The sequence below is a fragment of the Chaetodon auriga genome, chromosome 4, assembly GCF_051107435.1.
Source record: "Chaetodon auriga isolate fChaAug3 chromosome 4, fChaAug3.hap1, whole genome shotgun sequence".
Lineage (NCBI taxonomy): Eukaryota > Metazoa > Chordata > Actinopteri > Chaetodontiformes > Chaetodontidae > Chaetodon > Chaetodon auriga.
The window spans coordinates 12,298,368-12,322,347 of NC_135077.1; the positions used below are offsets into that span (position 1 = coordinate 12,298,368).

Sequence of the window (23,980 nt, forward strand, 5' to 3'; positions counted from 1 at the left end):
TATTAAACATGACAGCTGACTCAACTCACAAAAGCACAAAGAAATGTGAGCGAGAGGAGAAGGAGGGTTGAATCTCAGGGGTGCAGAGGGCTGTGATGTCAGAGCTGATGTCATAGATACAGCTGGGTAACAGCTGTGTAACAGCTGGGTCCCTGCGTACAGAGCCAGCAGCTCCCAAACGCACAGCAAACTTATGGTCAAGGACAAATAATTAGAATTATTTATAGATAAACTCATTTCATTGTAAGACGACTTTCAGGACTGTAACACATATCAGCTTCTTCACGTGTGTCTTATTAGTTACACTGATGATCAATAGCAATTAAATAAGAGAAGTGGGTATTTAAGGGTTTGTGACCTCTGCTGTGTTCATCTTCTCCTTTCACATCATTTGACTTTGACTCCAAGTCGGTCACATGACCATGCTCCCACGCCGCTGGGTCGCCGCCTCTCGTCCTCCCTGGCGCTGGTCTGAGAGGAGACGTTAAGACGGATCAGACGCAGATGTGTTAGTCGGTCACAAGTTGCCTTCCAGTCCGTGTCACATTTCCCAGGAGGCTTTGGGACCCTTGGCCTCTTGAGCAGCACCATGACCCCAGTGCTTGCTGACCCCTTTTTGGGATGATGGGTTTGATTCAAAACCACTCAGTCCTTGATTCTGTGGAGGTTTCTCTGCTTTTGTCTTCCCTGTTTTGTCTTCGTCCTACTGTGCGAGTCACGTCGAGCAGCTTCTTCCTCTGAGGGTTTTCACTGAAGATGGATCGGTCAAAGACTGTTTCACCCTCCTTTTCCTCGTCGTTAGCAGCTGCGTCACATGGCCGCTTCCTTTTGGTGGACAAACGTGATGACGCCTGCAGAGAAATAGATTGTTTGCACAGTCGCATTTGTTGTTTGATCTAATCTGGACTGCTGAAGAGACAAGTCTCCATGTGTGCGATGATTTCCTCTTGAATTTATCTGCAGTTGTGATCCTGCTCTCATCAACAGCATGGAAGGACGTGTTGTGAATACTTGGCATAGAACGTTTCTACCCTTTAAAGACAGATCTGACATACCTTTGTGAATCCAGCCCCAGGTGTGATAGCAAATGTATATGCTTGGCAAAGATGCTAGCACAGAAACACAAATACTGAACCCCTGGAAAGATATTCTGGTAGTTTATGTACCAGATGTAGGCAGACAATGTGTAATAACCAGTGGTAGAAGGTTACGACTAATGAATGATTTGAATGTATTTGTAATAATGTTGAAGTTTGACTCTTTGCTGGACTAAACAAACATTGTGAAGATGTCACTTTGGGCTCGGGCTCATTGTCACCACATTTCTCACTGTTTTCATTTAGATTAGATTGTTGTGTGTTGATATTTTCAGCTCCAGATGAAGGGACTGAAGACTGGGCCGTGCTGGACTTTGTAATTATTTTAGCCTTCATGGTCCTTCACACCACACAGAAAGCACTGCTGCTGTTTAACCATTCAAACCTCAGTGGGACTGCAGAGCAGCTCAGCACCAAATTAGAGATAAATGAAAACAGAATTAGACCTGATGAAACTTTAATGATCTCTGTTGGGGGGTTGAATCATCACAGAAAATAAGAGCGTCGGTGTTCACTGAGGCAAATAATTACAGCAACGACAGCTGACAGGAGACGTGATGCTGTCAGGTGGATTCAGACTCTGTTTGTGTGCTTTGTTGATTCAGTGACGCTGTTGTAGTTTCTCATCATCATCGTGTTTAATGTAGATTAAAAGCTCAATCCACCCCCTGAGGTTTCGGTTAATCTCGTCCACGTCGTTCGGTCGCTCTCTCTTCTTTTTTTCTTTTTCGGCCTCATGCAATCAACTGTACTTTGGTTCAGTTAATAGAAAACACAGCAGGGATCAAGTCTGAATGGCCGCAGTGATAAAACTGTAAAGCTCAAATCTGCTTTTCGTCCATCATCATTCAGCATTTCCTGCGTTTTCTTCCAGGCTCAGATCGCCTTCCTGCAGGGGGAGAGACGAGGGCAGGAGAACCTGAAGAAAGACCTGGTGAGGCGGATCAAGATGCTGGAGTACGCTCTCAAACAGGAGAGGTGAGCACACACACGCAAACATACACCGAAATCCCACCTGTTAACCTTCAAATAGTGCCACAACAATCATAATTCATTTTAAACGTGGTTAAAACATCCTGTTTTTCACAACAAACGCTAACTGAGAGGAGAGATCAGCCCGTAGAGTTACATTCTCCTCATGGTCGCTGATTTGGCTTCTTGCATTAATTATGAAGTAATACAGTATAAAAATTGCTCCACTGCAAATGTTTTAATGGCGACCAATTCAGTTCAAATAAAAAAATCTACAGTGCTCTATTGCTTTAATTTGTGTCTCTAGTCCTTTTTGGCCGCTCCGAGCACCGGTACTACAGCAGCATGAATAGAACCTCAGAGTCCAAAGGACGGCTCGCTTGCCTGCGCTGATCCTCCCTCAGCTCACTGCAGGCTCGTAACTTCTTTGAGGCGTTTGTTTCTCTGAGATTCACAGCGTTGTGTTAAGAACACAGATTAACTTCAGAGTTCACTTGGAGGCGTCAGTTTTGGACATGTCTGTGCAGAGGTTCAGCCGTTTTCCTCTCTACAACAATCCCTCCTCCTCTAACTGTTCACATCACAGTTTACAAGACGGTCGTGGCTCCAGGTACCTAATGTAGCAGCGCTCATCTACATGCTTTTCAACTGAAAATAACCTTCTCTGTGTTTCTTGTAATAACTCGGATTTCATGATGTGGACACTTTACACATAGTGCAGAAACAAACCCCCCCTCAAACACCCTCTTGAAGAGCAGAGGACCAGAAAAAATGTCTGTACTCCTGAGATCTTGAAGTCAAACACACACACTCTCACACATACCCTGACTCATAAAGTTATATAACATAACAACATGCACTCCACTGCATGTCGCATCAACAGACCTGAGCAACAAACTGTAGCTCTGACACTGAAGATTTGCACACGATGTGCTTGGAACAGAGGAAGAGGTTTTTCTGTGAAACGTCTCTCACATGACGATCCAAAGCAACAACATGTTAGCCCGTCTAATGCTAATCGAATCAGTACTGTCTGACTTCCTGTCTGTGCTCTCAGCTGCGAGCCCATTGGTTCCTGCTGAAGACATAAACCTTTAAAACCTCCTCACAATTATATAGTTCAATGTTTATCAGACAAACAGGAGGAAATAGCACATTTGTTGGGGACTGTTGTAAGCAGCGGGTTAATCCACATTTGGTGGTGTAGAGCAGTGATTCTCAATTAGTGGATGGCGACACAGAAGTGGGTTGCGGACCCGTTTTCAGTGGGTCGCGGGCCTTTGCCTGGGCAAAAACAAAATGTTAAGAACAAAAAATCCTGTGCTTTTATTTTGAAAGGGATTTTTTTATTTATTTTAATTGGTGTCACGCTAGTCATTAAGGGGTCAAGTTGAGTTGAGATCCACTGATCTAGAGAGTGTTTGTGGCAGCAGGACGGTGTGTGTGTGTGTGTGTGTGTGTGTGTGTGTGTGTGTGTGTGTGTGTGTGTCTGTGTGTGTGTGTTTGTTCATGGCAATGAAGGAACATGTGCGACAGTGTTTTCAGTGGAGCTCTATGGCTTAGTTAGGAGGTGCATTCACTGCCGGTTTGGAATTAAAGTGACTGTGATTGCAAACACTCATCAGTCTGTCAAGGTGAAATTGATCCAGCCCCCTCAAAGAGCAGCTGATCCTATTATGGAATTATTAGTAATAAATCACATAATCCAGCGACGGATTTCACACTTTGGTTGTCTCAGTGTTTGATTGGCAGGTCTGGATGCTGTTTACTGAAGCGTTTAGAAGAAGGGGGGTTGTGAGAAAACTATAACGGCCATTAGAGTATCAATATGTATCAGAGTAACAGCCAGGGCCTCTAACACATCTCGACTACATCACATCACGCCTTTAAGAGCCAATTTAAAGCTTCAGAAACATCACGCAGGACATGGCGGGACACGTCAAGGTTTAGTGTTGGCAGCTCTTTACAGGATCAACACGAGTGTTTTTTTATGCATTAGTCTGAATCCTTCCCTCCTTTATGGGATTTATTCCTTTCATCGGGTTCACTTCATTTCTATGTTAAATTGACTTGCATAGACTTTAAACATTTAGTCATCTGAAAGTCAACCATTGTCAGGAACTTAAGCAGCAATATAAAGGTGGCTTGACTGTGATTTCTAATCTGTCGTCTGCAGGCTTAAAGTCTGCACGTTGACTCACAGTGGGTGTGTTTCCATCCATCCACCTGTGGTGAGCGGAAGTCCTGAAAATTAACTAAAATCTCAAAATACTGCAAATAGTTTTTACGCTGGGCTCACGTGGAATTCATACATGAAACCACCAGAAATGTCTGATTTCCATCACGTTTTCCATCGTTGGAGCTTCGACCGGAGCTTTTTTAATGACGTCGTCTCGTTGTGTCTCTTCTTCTGTGATGGTTTAATGGCAGCGGCTGGAGAATCAGCTCCACCTGCTGTTTGTCCCAGCAATGAACTCATATTCGCACAGCAGAAGCAGATGGAAGCCAGCGCTCAGTCATGTTTTATCTTGACGGTTTTAGGTTAAAATTTGTGTTCGGATGCAAACTTTACCATTTTGTGTGTGTGTGTGTTCACCCTCAGGGCCAAATACCATAAGCTGAAATACGGAACAGAACTGAACCAGGGAGAGATCAAACCACCAAGTTACGACTCAGGTAAGACGAACCCGTGTTTGATGAACTGCCACAGCTCAGGTGTCACTTCCTGCTTGTTGGTTTTATATCAGTTTGTCCATTAAAATGAGTTTACTTTATTTCAGCAAAGAGAAGTACGTGTGCATCACTGTTCACCAAAATACTGTCAGCTCAAGGTCCACTGACCAGCTTGATCTGATGATTTCATCTGTATCACATGGTCTTCATCAGCAGAGGGAATAGATTAAACTGTCCTTGTCTTCTTATGTCAAGAATGAAGTGACATGAGAATGAACGTGGACGAGAAGCATCGAGTTAGATCAGCATCGCTCAACTCCTCACATCATCTGAGGTTTGAAACAAGTCCGTTGAGATGGTTCAGCATCTGATCCACATCTGATCAGTGTCCAGTCAGCGCCTGATCAATGTCTGATCAGTGTCTGATCAGGATCTGATCAGGATCTGATCAGGGTGCCTCCGGGACTCCCCCCTGTGGATATATTCTGGACTCGTCCAACTGGCAGACCAGGAACACACTCAGGGGGATTATATATCCCATGTGGGGACCTTCGGGATCCCACTGGAGGAACTGGAGGATGTAGCTGAGAGACGCACGTCTGGGAAACTTGACTTTGGGAATTAATGAATGAATGAGGAGAAACATGTTGACAATTCACCCCCCCCTTCTTTCTTTCTCTCTCTCTCTCTCTCTCTCTCTCTCTCTCTCTCTCTCTCTCAGATGAGGGGAATGACAGTGAGACACCCAGTCCTCCAAACAGCAGCCATCAGCTCAGCTGGAAACAAGGACGCCAGCTGCTCAGACAGTGAGTTGACCCACACACACACGCACACACACACACACACACACACACAGACTAATTTAAACTTTCACAGTGCCATGGGACAGTGGACTGTCTGTGTGTGTGCCTGTGTGTGCGCGTGCATGTGTGTGTCTCAGAACAAAAAGCAGAAAGCAGCAGAGTCAAATCTTCTTAATGCAGATTAACACTTTTAATGGGAATCAAACACTAATCCACTGTGACCAGTTGAAGCCGGCAGTGGGGGAAGAAGGACTGAGATCTAAACTAATTAAGTAGATTAGAGAAAGTAGAAATACCACACTGTGAAAATACTCTGTACATTATTTTAGTAACAAAAGTATTATCAGCAAAATGCACTGGAAAGTATCAAAAGTAAAAGTACTCAGAGGCAACAGAATGTGTAATATATCCCTCTGAGTGGAGTAGTAGTATAAAGTAGTGTAATGGAAGTACTCATGGAAGTACAAGTCCCTCAAAGTTGTACTCAGGTACAGTACTTGAGTAAATGTACTTTCAGCACTGGAGATGTGTGCTTTTGATGCTGTACACGTGTTTCCTATGACAGTACTTCAGAGACACAAACTATAACTTTCCATTAATGGTCAAATAAATAAATAAATAAATAAAGAAGAAAATCAATATTTTTCATGCTTCGCTTGCATCACCGCTGCTGCTTCAGCCCTGTTTCTGTGCTGACATTTGTTCCATACGTGCAGATTTTTCAACAATTGCAGTACCAAACCTGGATAAATCAGAGGATGTCCCCTCATTAGACAAAACAGAAAAGGCTGAATCGATGCAGGTTGTTTTTCAGCTCTGATTGTTTCACCCTAAAGACACGAGCTGCAGCCAGAGTGTTAAAACTGCACTCAGATTAGTTCAAGCTCCATGAAAACAAACTGCTCTTGATCATCGTATCCAGGCCTGTAATAACCAGGCACTGTCTAACCCCAGCTCACCTGAGACCAGTCTGCTCAGTGGCTCTGATCAGGCCCAGCAGTGATGTCTTTCCTTGAGCGGCTGCCTGATTGATTTCTAAATCTCTAATGAGGCATTTATTCAAAAACATGAAGTCCAACACACACCAGCTGGCCAGAGTCTCTTCAGTAGATCATATTCAGCCTGATTATAGCCAGTGTTTTTACTTCCAGGCTGGATTAATGTGTCCGAGCTGCGTGTTGACATTTCAGAGTTAATCTACGCCTTCGTGTATCTTTATCAAGCAGTAATGTTAGCGAGGAGGTTGTTGAATGCTAACGTTCGCTGTTGTCTGATGGCAGCTAATGGGTTATCAGACATGATTTTACCTTGAAATACGACCTGAGAGCATCTGAGCGCAGTCAGCACCGCTAACGTTAGTGTGTGTAGGCGTATTTTGGCTGATCCTCACAGCTGATCTCTGAAGGTTTGAAGGTTCAGACTTGGTTTTAAGGGTTAGCTTAGAGTTAGGTTTAGGTTAGGGTTCGGGTTGTGCATGTAGTTGCGATGGTTAAGGTTAGGGTAAGTGTGGAAGTGCGAGATTGTGTGTGCGTGTTTTCAGTGTATTCTATGATTGAACAACAACTGTTTTTTTTCTCATTTCTTCAAGACTGGTAGTTTTGTGTAGGTGGGAGAACACACTGTACGTGTGCTTGTGTGTTCTTTTAACGTGAGCGGCTCACATGTTTGTTTTCTGAATGTGTTTTGTGACTGTGCGTGTGTGTGTGTGTGTGTGTGTGTGTGTGTGTGTGTGTGTGTGTATGTACAGCAGTGGCTGTGTGGTGACAGTGAATGGAGGATTGTGTGGAGCCGTCGAGGCCTCCTGCGATCGGAGAGGCTGGTACAGAGGGACGGGGGGAGGCCGACCTTCCTCCCTCTTTCTCTCTCTCTCTCTTTCTGCGAACAAACACACTAGATGTTATTCAGAATAAACCTCCGTCCGCTGAGGATAAAACCTCTCCATTAAACGCTGCTCTCAGGTCAGCCGAGTCCTGCTTCTCTGGTGTCCCAGGCTGAAGGTACAGTACAGAAACTAGTTGTTCTTCTGAGTAGACTTTTTGATCCGGGGCTTAACCCTACTGTGAGTTTAACGTCATTCTGCAAATTATAAAAGCTCATCGTCTTTGCTCAGGGATCGTGCAGCATGCATCACTCTTAACCACGGCTCAGAATCAACCAGAAAACTCTTGAATTTGTAAGACTAAACAGCTTTGACTAAGTGCACATTCTAGCATTTCTAACAAATATAAGAATCCTCACGTATTGTCAGTTGAGAAAAAACTGAATTTTCATGCCAGTTTTATTGCAGCTGTTTTGTATTTTCTCCGTTTTTCTCGCTCTACGTGCTGTCTGTCTTGTCGAACTCTGAGTGAACTGGAACAGACCACAGGGAGGACATTCACTCCGTTTAGATCCTTAAACTTGGTGCCATTGCCCTTTAAGGATGCTGCTCCATTGATATAATTGTGTTGTTGTGTAGCTCAGTGGGTACAGCAAGGCACCAGCGCCGCAGGAAGAGGCTGAAAACAGAATGAGGAGGACGTTCAAGGCCTGTTTGTGTTGTTCTGGTAAAGTCAGAGACGGTCAACAGATTGTGTTTCAGTGTAACTGCAGTAATACTGTTTACAGCAGCACCTTATATCTGAATCAGCCGGATTGGAGTTTTGTCACTTCCTGTGTGGAGATTTCCCACCGCTAGTCTTAACCAGTGGTCGAGTACAACTAAGTACATTTACTCAAGTATAAATTTGAGGTACCTGGGTACTACCCAACCATTTATACAAGCACAGCTGAAATGAGTCAGTTAATCAAACACTTTGACGGTTATGTAAGTCATTTTTTTTATGTAAAAACATTTCATGGCTCCAGCTTCTCAAATGTGAAGATTTGCTGCTTTTTACTTTTGACTGTTTTAATAATTTGATCATTTGTTTTTAATCATGTTGAGGTTTTTTTGGTTGGATGAAACAAACATTCTGAAGGTCACTTTGTTCCTTGTAACCACAAAATTGTATCGTAATTGTAAAGAAGTAGGACTGTGTGAACTGTGACTTCAGGGTTTTCTCTACAGGGATGTCAGAGAGCGATGATTTGATGGTTGCCTCTCCTTCATACTGACTCCTCAGCCTCCTCTGACCTGGTTCTTGCCTCCCCCCTCAGATACCTGCAGGAGGTTGGATACACAGACACCATCCTGGATGTGAAGTCTCAAAGAGTGAGAGCACTGCTTGGCCTGACCGGAGACTCAGGAGAGAAAACTTCAGAGAAGAAAGCCGAACCGATGGTGAACGGCACCGAGCCGTCCTCGCTAAAGGACAGCGGCATGGTCAGGTACGAGATGAGACGATAGCAGCAGGATTGCGCTGTGTTTATATTATTCCTCCTTCACTAATCCACTGACAAATTCTCACCTTTAATCACTGCTTTTACCACCAGGCTCACCTCCTTCCTTTACTCTCTCCCTCCAGTAAACCAGACATGTCTGACTCGGCCACCGTGTTGGAGGCCTTCAAGTTCATCGAGAGTGCTGCAGCGGAATTCAGCGACGAGGACGACGAGGAGGACAGCGAAGGCCGGGACAAGACCATCTTAGACCTGGCTGCAGTAAGACATGAACCCACCATGGATTAGGACGCTCCTGCAGGCGCTTGTCCCTCAAAGGCTGCCACGATAAAATCAGACATGAATCCTTTATCAAACCACTTCTGTTCAGGAACTGAAGGAAACTTTTGGCTCCAACCCTCGCATATGTAAAAGCAGGCTGTATATGTACATGTGTGAGCATATATGTGATATATTCATGCGCTTCAGTGATTTTATGGCTTGTCATCCACCTAAAGAAAAGATTTAAACTGTCTGCTCACATTCTTGAAACACTCTGCCAAATAGAGACAGTGTTACCTGTAATCTCTCTGTCAGCTGACCAGACAGTCATTTCCTGTCTGATGTCGTCGACCCCAGGAGCCAGATTCTTCCTCAGTCTTCCTCGTTTTTGTAACCTTTAACAGATGGTGAGGAAGAAGCAGTCGTCTACGCCCTCCTCCACGACGTCTGACCTGAGCGACGACCCCGACACAGAGGAGGCTCTGAAGGGCTTTGATTTCTTGGCGAGTCCAGACGAGCTGGATGTATCACCTGAGTCCAGGAGTGGGGAGGACAGCGGAGAGTGGGGTGAGACGGGGGACGCTTTCTGATGGGGGGGGGGGGTTGATCATATGTGAATCACTGTGGAAGAATGTGAGTGTGCAGGTTTAAGTTTAGTTTTTTGTGTTTAATGCACGCTCATGTCTTCTATTCCAGAGCCAGCTTTAATCCATCAACAAAAAAGTATAATATCAAGTTTATACAGCCAAAAACATGAAAAACCGCCAACCTGACGCTGGAGTGGAAATTTGTATAAATCTACATGAACATCTGCGTCTGTGTGTGGAGCAGATCCAGCAGCTTGATGTAGAATCAGAACATTTTCAAAGAATTGAAGCCACGTAGGTCTATGAATGGCAGCACACCGACACATCTCCTCTGTCTGTATAAAAAAAAAAAAAATCCCTTTAAAAGTTCCCAGCTGGTGACCTGAGCGCCCCCGCACTTTACACGAAATCTTCCCTTTTCTGCTGTTACTTAGCAACGCAATCAGTGTCATTCGGCCAATGACAAAAAGCGTCCCCACGCAGTTTGTGACTCAACAGTGCAGATAGTTGTAAAGGAGTGCTGACTCAATGCAGTGCACACTCAGTTGTTGAGGGGTTAGAGCCTGAAAAAAAAAAGCTAAATTCACTTTTTGTAGATTTTCTGTTTTCAAAAGTCAAATCTTTTCATTTGGAGCTGTGAAACAGTCGTGGCGTTGCAGGTGTTTCCCTTCATAGTCGGTGATAATAAAACCAGCTGAACACACAACAAAGGCCAGTTAAATAGCCTCCGTTTGTTTGTGCGTTGCTGCGTTATGAAACAGATTTCTCATTTCTGACTCTGAAGTCTTTCTTCTTGAACCCACGCCACCTCCACAACCTGACACATCATTCGCCCCGAGCTGCCGGGAGCCATGATGAGATCCTTTCTTTGTCTCAGCCTGCAGTTATCATGGCAGCGCTGTGTCCTGCAGACTGCCCCCTCAGTGATTGCATGTCTCATCTTTGGATCTGCTCATGTGCCCTTTGACCATCTGCAGTTTATTTTTATCACCGCTTCAGTTGTCAAGAGAATGTGAAGGCATTTGTTTTCCGTCCTGAAGTGAAAGCAGCAAAATCTGCGTCTCCAGTTTTTAATTTCATCACAGTTATTGCTTCTACTTTTGATTCTCCACCAGTTCTACACCCGCCAACTTACAGCACCTACAGCAAAGGAGAATAACAGCAGCAGCAGCAGTTTACACCTGCAGGTGTCAAAGAAAGGAACAGCTGCTGCAGGTTTAACAGTAGTGCCACCTGCAGGCAGTGAGCGGCGCAGTCATTTTGTTAGCGAAAAAAAAAAAGATAGAAAATAAAATACAGTCACCTCTAGCGGATGTTAAATACTGCAGCAGAGACTCAATTCAGGTGGTGACTGTTGTGTTTAGTGGGTAAAATATAATACAATGAATAATAATTTCCAAGAAGCTTCCTGCAAAAAGCTCTGTAATCTGCCTTTAATTAAAAGTAAACAGAGACAGTATTCAGTGGATATATTTTTAGTGAAGTAATTACAGCGACTTGCTTGTGGAACCAAAGTCTTTGAGTCAGTGTACAGCAGGGCTGAGAGTCTACAGCTATACAAACAGCTCTGTCAGCCCTACGCTTTGAGCTAAATGCTAATTTTGGCATGCTAAAATAGTCTGGACCAAAGTGATGAACCGAACTTCCGAGTTTTGTTAGCGGGAGAAATTTCCTCAGTAATTATCACCTAATTCTAGATTTCTTTCAGGTCAGTTTACAGAAAACTATGAGGACATTATTAGAAAATTACAGACAAGTAAAATAAAGCATGACTTTTAATTGTCTGTAGCAATAGTGACCTCTCCAGCATCAATACCTATTCTCCAGATAAACACCAGATAGATAAATGATTTCTCCACGTTAAGTCTTGCCTGCAGGTGGCGCAAGCATCGTGGTATCTTAAGGTATAAAAGCTGCTGTTCTTCTCTTTGCCTGTAGGTGGCAGTGTTGGCCTGAAGCTGCTGAACCGGCTGCAGCTCTGCAGTGACATGTCTTTGTTGTGGTTTCACGACTTTAACTTAAGTGAAGGAATTGATTTGTGGAACCTCTGTGGAGTTTTACGGCTCCGCTGCAGACTTTGAAAAGCTTCCCTCACGAGAGTCGTGATCATTTTTGTGAATTGTTGTTTGCTTCACCGTTGAAGTGTTTTGTAGCTTCTTGATGACAGAGTGTTGCTCTCCCGCATCAACATTTCAGACCTGCAGAGAACCAACAGAGTTTATTGCAGCTGTTTCATTCTCATGTATTTGTTTGTCGTATGTCACCCTGTTTTGTGTTCATTTGTGTTTCCACGTTAACCCGTTAAGCCACATGGACCTCATGTGCCTTTCTTACGTGTTTCGTGTTCGCTTGTTTGACATACGAATAGACTTTGAACTTGTTGTGTTGATGTTCCCCCTGTTTATCGTTGCTGTTGTTTGTTCTCAGCAGAGTCAAAAATTCTTCATGAAGAACTCAGTACACATGTTCATATTACTCATTACATGGTATTTATTAGAGTAGGATACACTAATATAGTAGTTATAGTGTGTACGGTACTCACATATAGTCTAGGTATTTATTTTTACTCTTTTTTACAGTATTAGGTCTTTTTTTAGCTGCAGAGGGATTGAGAACAAAGGAAAATTGAAATGTAATGAAATAACGCGGGAGTCCAGAAACAGCTAACCTGGTTTGTCCAGAGTTCAAAAATACACCTCCCTGCACATCGAAAGCTAGGCTAGCTGTTTCCACTCTTTATGCTAAGCTAGGCAACCAACATCCTGACTCTGGCTTCGTACTTACCACACAGGCATGAAATTGATATTGCTCTTTTCATCTCCCTTTCGGAAATAAAGTGAGTAAGCACAGTTAATTTTTTACTTAATGCAGCATTACCTCGGCCTATACTGTCGACACCAGTGTTCACATTATCCAGTCAGCAGTTTAGACGTTTGTGTTTGTGATGCCTTGTGCGCTCATTTGTGAAGCCGAGTCTCTGCAACGTCAGCTGTTGCACCAAAACTGAAAGAAATCGTGGCGCAGACTACAAAAGAACCAGAGGCAGGTTGTTAAAAAAGAGAAGACAGTTCCCTCTCGACCTCCTCCCTCCTCACCCTGTCTGCCTCCGTAGGTTTGTCAAAGTAATGGTGGATATGTGCTGTAGTGCATCCAGACACTTACAACAGGTTTCTACCCCCACCTTCCTCCTCCTCCCCCTCCTCCTCCTGCTGGCCTGTAGAGAAGGAAGAGCAGTCTCCTCTGGGTGAACTGGCCTGGGACGTGGACCAGGGACTGATAGCCCAGCTCAAGGAGCAGTACAGGAAGGAACGCAAGGGCAAGAAGGGGGTAAAGAGTAAGTCCTGTACCAGGCCTGTAGTCCATCCTCTCTCCTCACTTTTGTTTTTGTTCCTTTGCCTCTTTGTTTTTGTGTTTTCTCTCCTTTCAGTCTGTAAGGGCGTAACTGCTGTTGATTAATATTTTAATTGGCATTTTACTTGGACGTTCATCAGTTTCTGGAAAGCCAGACAATTAGTTCACGTTTAGTCACATTATTGTTCTTTAAAATACTTTTAAATAAGTCAAATTACTTCCATGCAGGGTTGTGCCGTCAGTTAACATCATGTCTTTTGACTGACAAACAATACAACAATCAATACAGGAAAGAACAGTACAAACAATACAACAATCAATACAAACAAGAACAATACAGACTACAGTCAATACCAACAGTTCCCTCTCTGACAGATCGTCTTTGGTCCAATGCAGAGACACACATTCTGTCTGTCCATCCTTCTGAGGTCCTGCAGTGATGCCAGATTTGTAAACAACAACGAGTAGTTTGATGAATCAGTCATTAAGTGGAGCTGATTTCCACCCTCCGACTTCCAGTCTCACACAGTTATGATATAAATGAATTACATGTAGGCGATACCTTTGCTGTCCCTGTTTGTGGGCCTAAAAATGGAGCGTGTGCTGCATCTTTACATGTAGGCGCGAACGCTGCAGAGCTACTGAAGTAAGGACAATAAAAATAAATCGGACAACAACAAGCAGCGACTGACATGTCCACCTCTTGTCTGTATCTTCTTCTTATCTGTTGTCTATAGCTGCCCAGTCTGTTCTTCAATTAGCTTTTTAGCATCTTAGCTTTTAATTGCTAATATCTGTAAATGTCTACGTTACTTTGTTACTTGTTTCTTCTTGTACGTAGCATTGATGTGTCTATGTGCTACAGCCTCAGGACCTCAGTGTATATGTTCTACCTGACCAACCCTACAGCCGTGTCTGTCGACTTTTAATCGTCCACCCGCCTGTCGAGCTGAGAATCTGCCAGCCTGCTGTCCCTCTGCTGCGTCTCAGTGTCTCGTTTCTGTCTGTCTGTCTGTCAGAGGTTTCGTGTTAAAGCTGATCGGTGTTGGACGCCTCCTCTCGTCTGTGTCTCTGTAGCCTTTTTTTGTTTTGTCTCCTTTGCTCTGACTTACGTTTTCCTCTGTTCTTTTTCATTGTCTTCATTACCTCTTCTTTATATTTTCTATATTTGCACCTTCTCAGTCCCCAAGGAATGCACTGACTTTAAACTTTCTGTCTATTTTGGCGTTATCAAATACGAGCCTGACGGTTCCCTCTAATCCATTACCGAACCAATTGAGTTTAAATCCATTTATCACCACTGCAGAGACCTGTCGTCCTGCTCTGTGTAAAAGCAGTAATTGACTTTAAATGGATTATGTTGTTCCCATAATGTAGCAGTCATGCAGGTTTCTGGTCTTGATGAATCATGATAATATCCAGTAATAATATCAGTGCATCTCTATTATCCCTGTTTGTTTCTTCACGTCTTTGATGAATTGTGCAGTTCAAACAGCAGCTGCTACATTTTCCGTTTCATGTTTCTCACGCAGAGATTCTTCTTATTTCTGTGTTTTCCGTCACTGTCTTTATCGGGTTTTACTTGCCTTCATCTTTTCTCTTCAGTCCTCTTCAGAGCTGCTGCATCCGTGCGCTGGTTTATTTCCATCCTTCATGCTGATTACTTTATTTTTCTCTAACGATATGAACTCTTACTTTGCTTTCACTTTGCTAATGTCTGTTTTTCATCTCTCTCTCCTAAACTCTGTCTTTACATTGCCCCCTCTCCTGACTCCATGTTTTTGTTTCCTCCTCTGATTTTTGCCTCCTGTCTCGTTGTTCTCCTCTTGCTGTCGCTCCCTCCTCATCCTCCTCCTCCTCCTTCAGGACCAAACCGGTCTAAGCTCCAGGACATGCTGGCTAACCTGCGGGATGCTGAGGAGCTTCCTTCCATGCAGCCACCCATGACGCCCCCCTCTCGCCCCAGTGTACCCAGACTCAATGAGCATGAAGTGGGGCGGCCTGAAGACGGTAACCTGCAACTTATTTTCCCTTAAACATGGATCACACAGGCAGGTTTATCTGAACCCAGCTGCCTGTTTTGTCTCCGTAGAGGCGATGACGTTCCTGCCATCGTCAGGGAAGTCGTTCATCCTGGGCCGAGTGGACGAGGCGGTTTCTAACGAGCTTGGACTGGGAGAACTGGCTGGACTGACTGTCGCCAACGAGGCTGACAGCCTGGCGTACGACGTGAGTAACACAAACTGGCAGTCTGATGGCTTACGATGAAAAGTCTTTAGCAGCTGGATCGTTTCAGGCGACGCCTCCTGCTTTACAAATCACACTGAAAAGCTCTGTTTGTTCTTTTTTCTATATATATTTCAGCATTTTTATTTTTTCTTTTTCTTTGTAACATTTACGTCTAATTTGAAAACAATAATTTTTTATTTTTTTTTCCATTTTTTTTTCCAACGTCTTCCTTGTTTATCCACCTAATTCATAAAATGGGAGTGCAGCACAGAAATAAAAAAATAAAATAAAAACAAAATAGTCTTTGTCTTCACAGACAAATTAAAGAAACAGCAAGTGAAAACTAGACCAGAGAGATTTTTGTTTGTGTGTCTGTGGTTCCATTTGGTTTAAAATCTTAAAACCAGTTGCGTCTGTTTGTAGACATTTACATCTGATGGACACTGATGTCCTCTCAGTGTCCATCAGTACACAGAGTTGTTGTAAAGCGCCACCATCACATGGATTGTAAATGAGACACCTTCCTCCCTCAGATCACCAATAACAAAGATGCTCTGAGGAAGACCTGGAACCCAAAGTTCACCCTGCGGAGCCACTTCGACTCGGTCCGGAGTCTGGCCTTCCACCCGGTGGAGCCGGTCCTGGTCACGGCCTCCGAGGATCACACCCTCAAACTGTGGAACCTCCAGAAGACGGCACCTGCCAAGAAGTGAGAGTTTCAAACCTCACTTTTAATATTCATTAGTTTTCCTCAGCTGCAGAAACAGACTGCTATTAGAGACAGGCCATTATTTCTATTTTTCTAATAATGTGTTTGATCATCTTTAAGTCTGGAGAGTTTTCTGATCTGCACCTGCTTTAATTTGCTGCTAATACAAACTGTTCTTTAATCTTCCAGATGTGCCGCTTTAGATGTGGAGCCCATCTACACATTCAGAGCTCACAGGTGATATCCTGTTTACCTTTTTGAAGATACATCAGTAGTGCCCGATTTTGACTTTACACAGTTTATCTTTGATCCTACAAGCAAATTAATGTGATACTCCTAATTACACATCTTTTGTTGAGCAGTCAACACATTCTGATATCTTATAGAAAAACAATGTTTTACAACTCAGTTTATAGACCTCAGGTTCATCTCACGACCAGTATATATACAAAATCTGCTGGTAATCCTAGAAGTCCGAACATAGTTTTCACATTATATCAGTGTGTGATCCCTTAAAAGTCTCATTTTAAGGCTTTAATGAAATCATATGTAATATAAGTCTGCTTGAGCAAAGAGACACATTTGGATATTTTGGTTTAAAACTAGACTGAAATTGAGTTTATGTGTATGATAAACTAAAACCTACATGAGGTTGGTGTCATTAAAGTGGAGATTCTTTCCCTCCCCTCATGTAGTGGCGCTGTGCTTTGCGTCACCATGAGCTCCAGCGGTGAGCAGTGCTTCAGTGGGGGGATGGACGGTACCATTCAGAGCTGGAACACCCCTAACCCCAACATCGACCCCTACGACTCATATGGTACATTCCTGCAATGCTGTGGTTGCATTAAAGCTGTTGCAGAAAATATATTTTTGATACGTCCATGTTTGGTCACTCTTGTCTCTGTATTTCATGGTTGTGGCAGAGCCCACGGTCCTGAGGGGAGCGCTGTGCGGTCACACAGACTCAGTGTGGGGTCTGGTCTACAGTTCGGCCCACCATCGCCTCCTCTCCTGCTCGGGTGATGGAACGGTACGGCTGTGGAACGCCGCCGACACCTCGCCGTCCCTCGCTGTTTTCAACGAGAGAGGGGGTGAGTCATAAGGACTGCAACGAATGATTCTTTCATTCTGGATTAATCCGCTCATTATTTTCTCCCTGCATTTTTTAGCATTTTCTTCAAAATGCTAAACACACACATTAGGTATACTAACATGTTAAAATACAGAAGTTCAACACGTTTACGTCCAGCTGTTAACATGCAAAGCTGTACTCTGAAGCCGCCTCGCATCGCAGCACACTCATGGTTCATCTCAGTGTCTGCCACGGCTGCATTTCCACGGTTCACCTGTTGACAGCTTCCACCTGACGAGTCTCTGTTGTCTGTGTCTGTCAGAGCTGGGTGTGCCGACCTCAGTGGACCTGGTGAGCAGTGAGCCGGCTTACATGGTGACGTCCTTCACCACCGGCCACATCGGACTCTTCAACATGGAGACGCAGCAGCTCCTCCTGAAGCTGGAGTCTGCCGGGCCGCCAGGTAAACCAGCTGAGCAGTCACAGATCCAGACAGAGGTGATCTTAAAGATCTTTAAACGTTAACGTGTTCTGCAGCGTGTCGAAGCTTGAAGTGTGTCCTGTAGTCCCTGTGAGAGGAACCTTCTCCCTCAGTGCTTTCAGTCCTGGTGGAATCAAGGTTGTTGGTATTAAAAGCTGATGTCGCCCTTCTCTCGTCCGCCCCCACACAGAGGCTCCCTGCAAGATCAACAAAGTGCTGAGTCATCCCACGCTGCCAATCACCATCACAGCTCAGGAGGACCGACACATCCAGTTCTTTGATAATAACACAGGTAACACAGCGGCGCCGCTCAGCTGCTGCAGAGGACCTGAACCACATGTCAAACTCTGTCATGAATAATCCATCTCAGGCTGAGAGGGACAGAATGTCTTCTGTGGCTCTGCAGGAGTTTGATGATGTCAGAGTGATGTCATCAGAGTTAGCTCAGTTTGGGCTTTGGGAGACTTTTAAATTTATGACAAACTGAGTAACAAACTGGACGTTAATCTTTAAGTCTGTGGTTTAGCTAAATTATAAAGATAACAGTTATTCAGCGAAGGATTCGTCTGAATATGATGTTAATGCTGTCAGACTTCATGACTCCAGGTCACGAGGTTGGACATCTTTTCCAGAACCACAGTTCATGTCGTGATTTCCAGTGTTGATTCCATCGATGAAAAACTATGCAGCACGTGTTTCCATTGTGATGATGAACCAGCCTGTTTTCAGCTTTGTGACGATGCATTTTGCAGTAAATCATGGATTAAGAAATCTATGATTTATTGTGATTTTCCAGATGTGATATTTTCTCTTCATCAGAAAAATTAAACTGGATCAGAGATTTATTTATTTTTATCCTGTTTTGAATCGAAGGTAAACTGATCCACTCGATGGTCGCCCACCTGGACTCTGTCACGAGTCTCGCTGTGGATCCAAACGGCCTGTACCTCATGTCTGGAAGTAAGTGCTCACACTCACAGATAAAAAGATGAAGTATTTCATTTGTTTTTAACATGTTTCAGTTGTGAATCACTATATGGTAATACGTGTATTCGTCCTCTTAGTGAGATCAATTATCAGTATTAATTAAGGGTCTAACAATACATGACCGTAAGCAGTGATGAAGTCTGGTTTTAGCCTCATTCATCTCAGATTATTTTGTTTATTCGTTATTCAGTTTTTATTTCTAGAAGTAGTATTTAGGTTTATTTTAAGCAGAAATGTTCAGGCTTGTGTGAAACATGTAAACCTGATAGAGCTTGATCCCCACTGATTGATCCTCTGTCTTCCTGCCAGGTCACGACTGCTCGATCCGTCTGTGGAACATGGAGAGCAAGACCTGCATCCAGGAGTTCACAGCTCACCGCAAGAAGTTCGAGGAGTCGATCCACGACGTGGCGTTCCACCCCACCAAGTGCTACATCGGCAGCGCCGGGGCCGACGCGCTCGCCAAGGTCTTCGTATGACCCGACGGCGCCGGCAGCCGACTGTCGAGCTCAGAGGACGAGCAAAGATGGGAGAGGGTGGAGCTCGTCTCCACCGCGGAGTCTGGATGAGGAAGCGGAAAGCTGAAGGTGACACAGAGCCGGACTGCTCCTTTAAGATTTGTCACATATTCGTCCCACCCACCCCCCTCGGACTTAGGCTGGCCCGGGTCCCGAAATAAACAAACCTCCGGATGAGACAAGGAATGAAACAGGAAGTGGCAAAAAAAATAAAATCCAGACCTTTCGGTACATTTCGGTGCACAGCTGGAATCTTTTTTTTTTCTTTCTTGTCCTTTAACAGGTGAACGTCCACCAACACTAACCCCAAACACTCCAGAGAGCAGCCGGTTGCTTTGAAGTCATGATAATGTGCCTTTTTTCTTCACAACATAAATCCTTTTCAGTGTCGACCAGAAGACGTATTCGCAGCAAAATCAGTAAAGTAACGACCCGGTTTTTACGACAAGGTTCAGAGTTAATGCAACATGTGAAGACAGAGACCGAATCCAGCGTGATCAGGACTCGTGTGAGGACCTGCGACTCTGCTCAGGAGCTTTGATTTGAAAGTCGTTGGAAGTGATTTTATTATTTCCTGCTGTAAAAAGTTGTGGCAGCAGCCTGAAGACGACTAACTCAGTCTGATTTAGGACAAAGTTTCATCCTGTTAACGTCCACGCAGGAGGTTAGAGGTCAGAGGTCGTGACCCTGAGCTGGTCTGGAGTCAGTGCCTCGCTCAAGGACACTTGTGCTGGGTGGACAGTCGTGGTGACAGAGACTCTGTCAGCAGGTCAGATCACTTCTGAAGAGTTTCATTTCAAAATGCCAAGGTTTTAGGTTGATGTCTTCTTCTTCTTCTTCTTCTTCTTCTTCTTCTTCTTCTCCTTTGGAGGGGGAGTCTGTGTGTTTCTTACATTCTGCAGCTCTGATCCAAACCCTTTAATATCTGGTATCTGCTGATTCTGGTCTGATATCATATTTGTCTAGATAACAGTAAAATAGAACTTAACTCCTCCCTGAAAGAAATGTTTGTGTCAGAGATGCTCAGACCGTCGTGGCAATAAAGATAAAAAAAACAGCAGATTTGCAGTGTTATGAAATATGTATCTGCCACGTTGAAATAATAGCTGCAGACGACTGAATTTTGCTCACTTTATTTTTCAGGATCCAAACACTGAAGGTCCTGATTCAGAACATTTAATCATTATAAACTGAATTATTGATCTTATATGAGGCGCTGTGAGTATCCACCGTGTTCCAGAAACAGTCTTTGATTTTCTGCACATTGAGCAGCGGTGTGACAGCTGTGCCAACACACGAACAGAATGTGTGTCGTGGCAGCACATCAGTGGCAGCAGCAGTGTGATCGATACATCAACTGTGAGAGACGTTCAAGATCGTTCTAGACGTCTCAGGTGAGTCTGGGTGTAGCGGAGCTGCAGGAAGCAGCTGGATGCTTAAAAAAGTGTGGAGACGCCGTGCTGCTGCAGCACTTCGTGTAACAGAGTGTTTAACGTGAGCACGGGTTTGTTTGTGTCCCACATTCACACCTGAGCAGCAGAAACGCACAAACACACTTGTTCTTATTCTCTGTCTTCAGCCTCGTACGCGAACTCTGCACAGGAGCTTCTTCTTTCTGTCTTCGGTTTGAAATGAAACCCTTCAGTGTGCTGTGACTTGCTCATGATAACTGTAATATACTGTACTGAGCCTCCACCTGTAAACACGTCTGCTGTCATGTGACACGTTGGTAGTTGTAGATCAGATGAAGAGCTTCTCTCCAAAGTCAAATCTCACCTCGAAACATCTGAAATGATTTCAGGTTCGAATTCTCGGCCGACCAGTTTCAGGTAGAAATGTGTTTTCTTCCTCACGGGGTGTAAAATGTTTTGGCTGGAATCTCTTCTGATTCAGTAGTTTCGATCAACATTGTGATAACGAGGCTCGATTTGAAAACCTGCTGCTTTTTACTGTGTATTTATCGTCGAAAAGTTCTGACAAACTGCAGCGAGAAAAAACCTGCAGTGACGCTTTTCTCATTCTCCTGTTTTACCTCCATCACAGGAATCGTTTATGACTACTTAAAAAGCGCCAAATTAAAGCCAAAAGATTCAACCGAGACGACGAGATGCTTCCTCCTGAACCCGACAGTCGTTGTTGCTAATGCTAATTAGCTCGTTTTGTTGTAAAATAACACTTTAAGTAACACGTGTTTCAGTCCCAAACTGCACACAAGCTCCCCTCAGATTTGTACATGCTTTGTATGCTGACTGCCTGAAAATATTGTATTTTGTGTAATTATTATTATTTGGAGCGATTACTAGTTTTTTAAAGGACTCTTGGTGTTTGGTGACAGACTTGTAAGATACAGGTAGATATTTTTTTTAAAGACGTATTCTCTGTTTTACTTGAAAAGTGAAGTGTATTCCTTTGGGGTTCTGCTGGTGTTGTAAGAAGTACGTATATGTGACTTTACCTCTCAGCACTACATAACACTTTGTTTTTGCTTTTTACCAAACTATCTCTGAATGCAGCTGTGTTCCTGCCGTGGTGGGAAACTTCTGGGACTTTGGGTTGCTTTTCTTTTATGGTGTAAAAAGGGTAAAGAGATGTGTACAGTTTTTAAGTATTAAAGCAGATCTATTTATAAAGCTGGTGTAATTAAGGGAACTTGTAACCGCAAAGTGAAAGTCAACAATTCGTTTGCTGAACCGAAAGATCAAGCATTATTTATGTGAAAAGTAAAGATGCAGTGAGTTCGTGGCTGCAGTTTAAGCTGTTCTGTAAAATGATGCAGAAAATGACTGGAGTCTGGTTGTTCCTCAGCTCAATCTTAGGTGAAGCTCAGAGACAAACTGGCCTGTTTTAACAGTGTGACGAAGAGTTTCTCGTGAGTTGAACCTGAATTCTGCCACTTTGTTCACACATTCAGCTTTTTTAAAGTTCTGTGTGCAAAGTGTTTACTTCAGATCCTCGAGGGAAACATCTCGAGAATCAGTTCAGCTTCATCCGTCACATCGTTCTTCTCTAGAATAAGAAACTGTTCACACTAAGCCAGCTGATACGTCCACAGAGGTGTCCCAGCTTGTTTCCATAAAGAAATTTACCTTCTTACATTAACTTTACTGCCTCGCAGCCTCTGATCAGTCTAACGTCACCGTTTTCCAAAAGCACCATTTCATCTTGACTTTTATCCAACCTGCTTTCCAGACGTTGGAGCAACCAATCAGCTTGATGGACTCACAGGGGCAACACTTCAGAGGTGTGTGTGTGCGTGTGTGTGTGTGTGTGTGTGTGTGTGTGTGTGTGTGTGTGTGTGTGTGTGTGTGTGTGTGTGTGTGTGTTTTTGCAGAACCATGATACCAAGTTATACCTGTACTGAGAGACAAAGCAGGAATTAAAAAAATGCTTCTTTTTTTTTTTTTTTTTTCCAAATTCAGCTGACTTACGGTGGACGTACTGAAGCTTTCAACCAACACTAATGTTCCTTATTCACCACATTTATTTTCTCTGACTTTCGTGTAATCTTTGCTTTTCTGTTGTGAAACACTGGAGAGTTTCACCTCTTCAGGCCTCATGAAGCTACTTCAAATGAAAGAGTTTGAGAAAGAGGGAAATGTGACTCTTTGGTTGAACTGCAGCCTGTGAGAAGGCACAGAGTCACTTTAAAGGCTCACAAGGCAAAGCAAAGGTTGGGAACAGTGACAGAAACATGACAGAACTGCAGGAAACGAGCAAAATCACATGAGAACTGTGCTTTAAGAGACAGAAACAGATTAGTGATGATTCATGAATGGAGTCTGGTGCTTGCTGTGCTTCATCCCAGCGTTGCAGAAACATGATAATTTACTGTTCAACACTGCTGTAAGTTACAGTTAAAGTCAGAGTGAAGGTCAAAGAAAACAAAGATGGTTTTTGCTCAGTTTCATTAAATGATCTGACAAGAAATGAACCAGAGTCAATAAAGCTGAATTAAACCAGACTCCATGCACATCTGTCTACTTCATTTCAGAGCAATAGAAGCAGTGTCTTTGCCAATAATTTAATCTCATTTTCCACTTTGATTTTAAAAGCAATGAAGCAGATTATAGATGACTGTCGGACATCACTTACACTACATCAGCAGTAACACTAGCCAGTAGTGATGTAAGCAGCTGAACTGTCAGTCAAACTGTTTCCAGGTTTATATTATGTTGTCTTCAGTGGCCAAAAGCTGAACCTTCAAACTGAAACCTGAATGAAAACTGTTGTCAGGTCCAGTTTGCCTGTAAATTATTGTTGTCCTTTAATGTGTACAGTGAAACTATTAAAGAGAGATTATACTGTAGATGCTAATCTGGCTGTACATGAAGTACAAGCAGGTGTTGTTTTCTTTTTCATTGTTGTTCTTTTTTTTCAAAATGGGAGAGTGAAGATTTATCAGTAACAACAATAAAGGAATATGCTGTATATTAGGATGCTGACGAGTTTGTTCATTCAAAAACCAACATGGACACTTTTCACAGCGTGGACACACTCAAACACCTTATGGGGGAGATGATAGTTAGAATTCAAAGGGAACAGCCATGAGGAAAACAAATCCAAGAAAGAGCCAAAATATCCAAAATTCAAGTTTAAGCAGTTTAAACCTAAATTCAAAGTTTGTGAGATTAAGTTATTATTATATAACTTTATCAATATGGAATCATATTGATAAACAGGAAATATTGCTATTTTTTACTCAGCACTGTTGAACACATTCGGCTGGCTGCACATTTTACATGAAAAGCATCAGGTGAGCTCATGAAATGTGATGCTCTGTTAGAGTTTGCACAAGTCTGGCTGAGAAACACAAATGACATGACTTCAAAGAAAGTGTACCTTTAATATGCGTTTAACATCAAACACATATGTTTGTGTCTTCATCAATAATACTTTGGAACAACATGTTCAAGCAACTG

General features: G+C 43.4%; 1 protein-coding gene across 2 annotated transcripts in view; it reads left to right on the forward strand.

Annotated features, from left to right (window-relative positions):
- The window catches only part of strn (striatin, calmodulin binding protein), a 44,468-nt gene extending 20,979 nt beyond the window's left edge, over positions 1–23,489 (forward strand). Inside the window, exons 2-18 of one of the 2 annotated variants that reach the window (XM_076727698.1) lie at positions 1,972–2,075; positions 4,672–4,745; positions 5,464–5,548; positions 8,684–8,854; positions 8,992–9,127; positions 9,532–9,694; positions 12,935–13,048; positions 14,932–15,075; positions 15,158–15,294; positions 15,828–16,003; positions 16,193–16,240; positions 16,699–16,820; positions 16,927–17,094; positions 17,398–17,538; positions 17,747–17,848; positions 18,430–18,516; positions 18,853–23,489. In XM_076727698.1, coding sequence (XP_076583813.1) covers positions 1,972–2,075; positions 4,672–4,745; positions 5,464–5,548; positions 8,684–8,854; positions 8,992–9,127; positions 9,532–9,694; positions 12,935–13,048; positions 14,932–15,075; positions 15,158–15,294; positions 15,828–16,003; positions 16,193–16,240; positions 16,699–16,820; positions 16,927–17,094; positions 17,398–17,538; positions 17,747–17,848; positions 18,430–18,516; positions 18,853–19,022 — 2,142 coding nt within the window. In that variant the 3' untranslated portion in view covers positions 19,023–23,489. The remainder of the gene's footprint in view (positions 1–1,971; positions 2,076–4,671; positions 4,746–5,463; positions 5,549–8,683; positions 8,855–8,991; positions 9,128–9,531; positions 9,695–12,934; positions 13,049–14,931; positions 15,076–15,157; positions 15,295–15,827; positions 16,004–16,192; positions 16,241–16,698; positions 16,821–16,926; positions 17,095–17,397; positions 17,539–17,746; positions 17,849–18,429; positions 18,517–18,852) is intronic. The other variant, XM_076727699.1, reaches the window with a different exon arrangement.
- Positions 23,490–23,980: the final 491 nt, after the last annotated feature.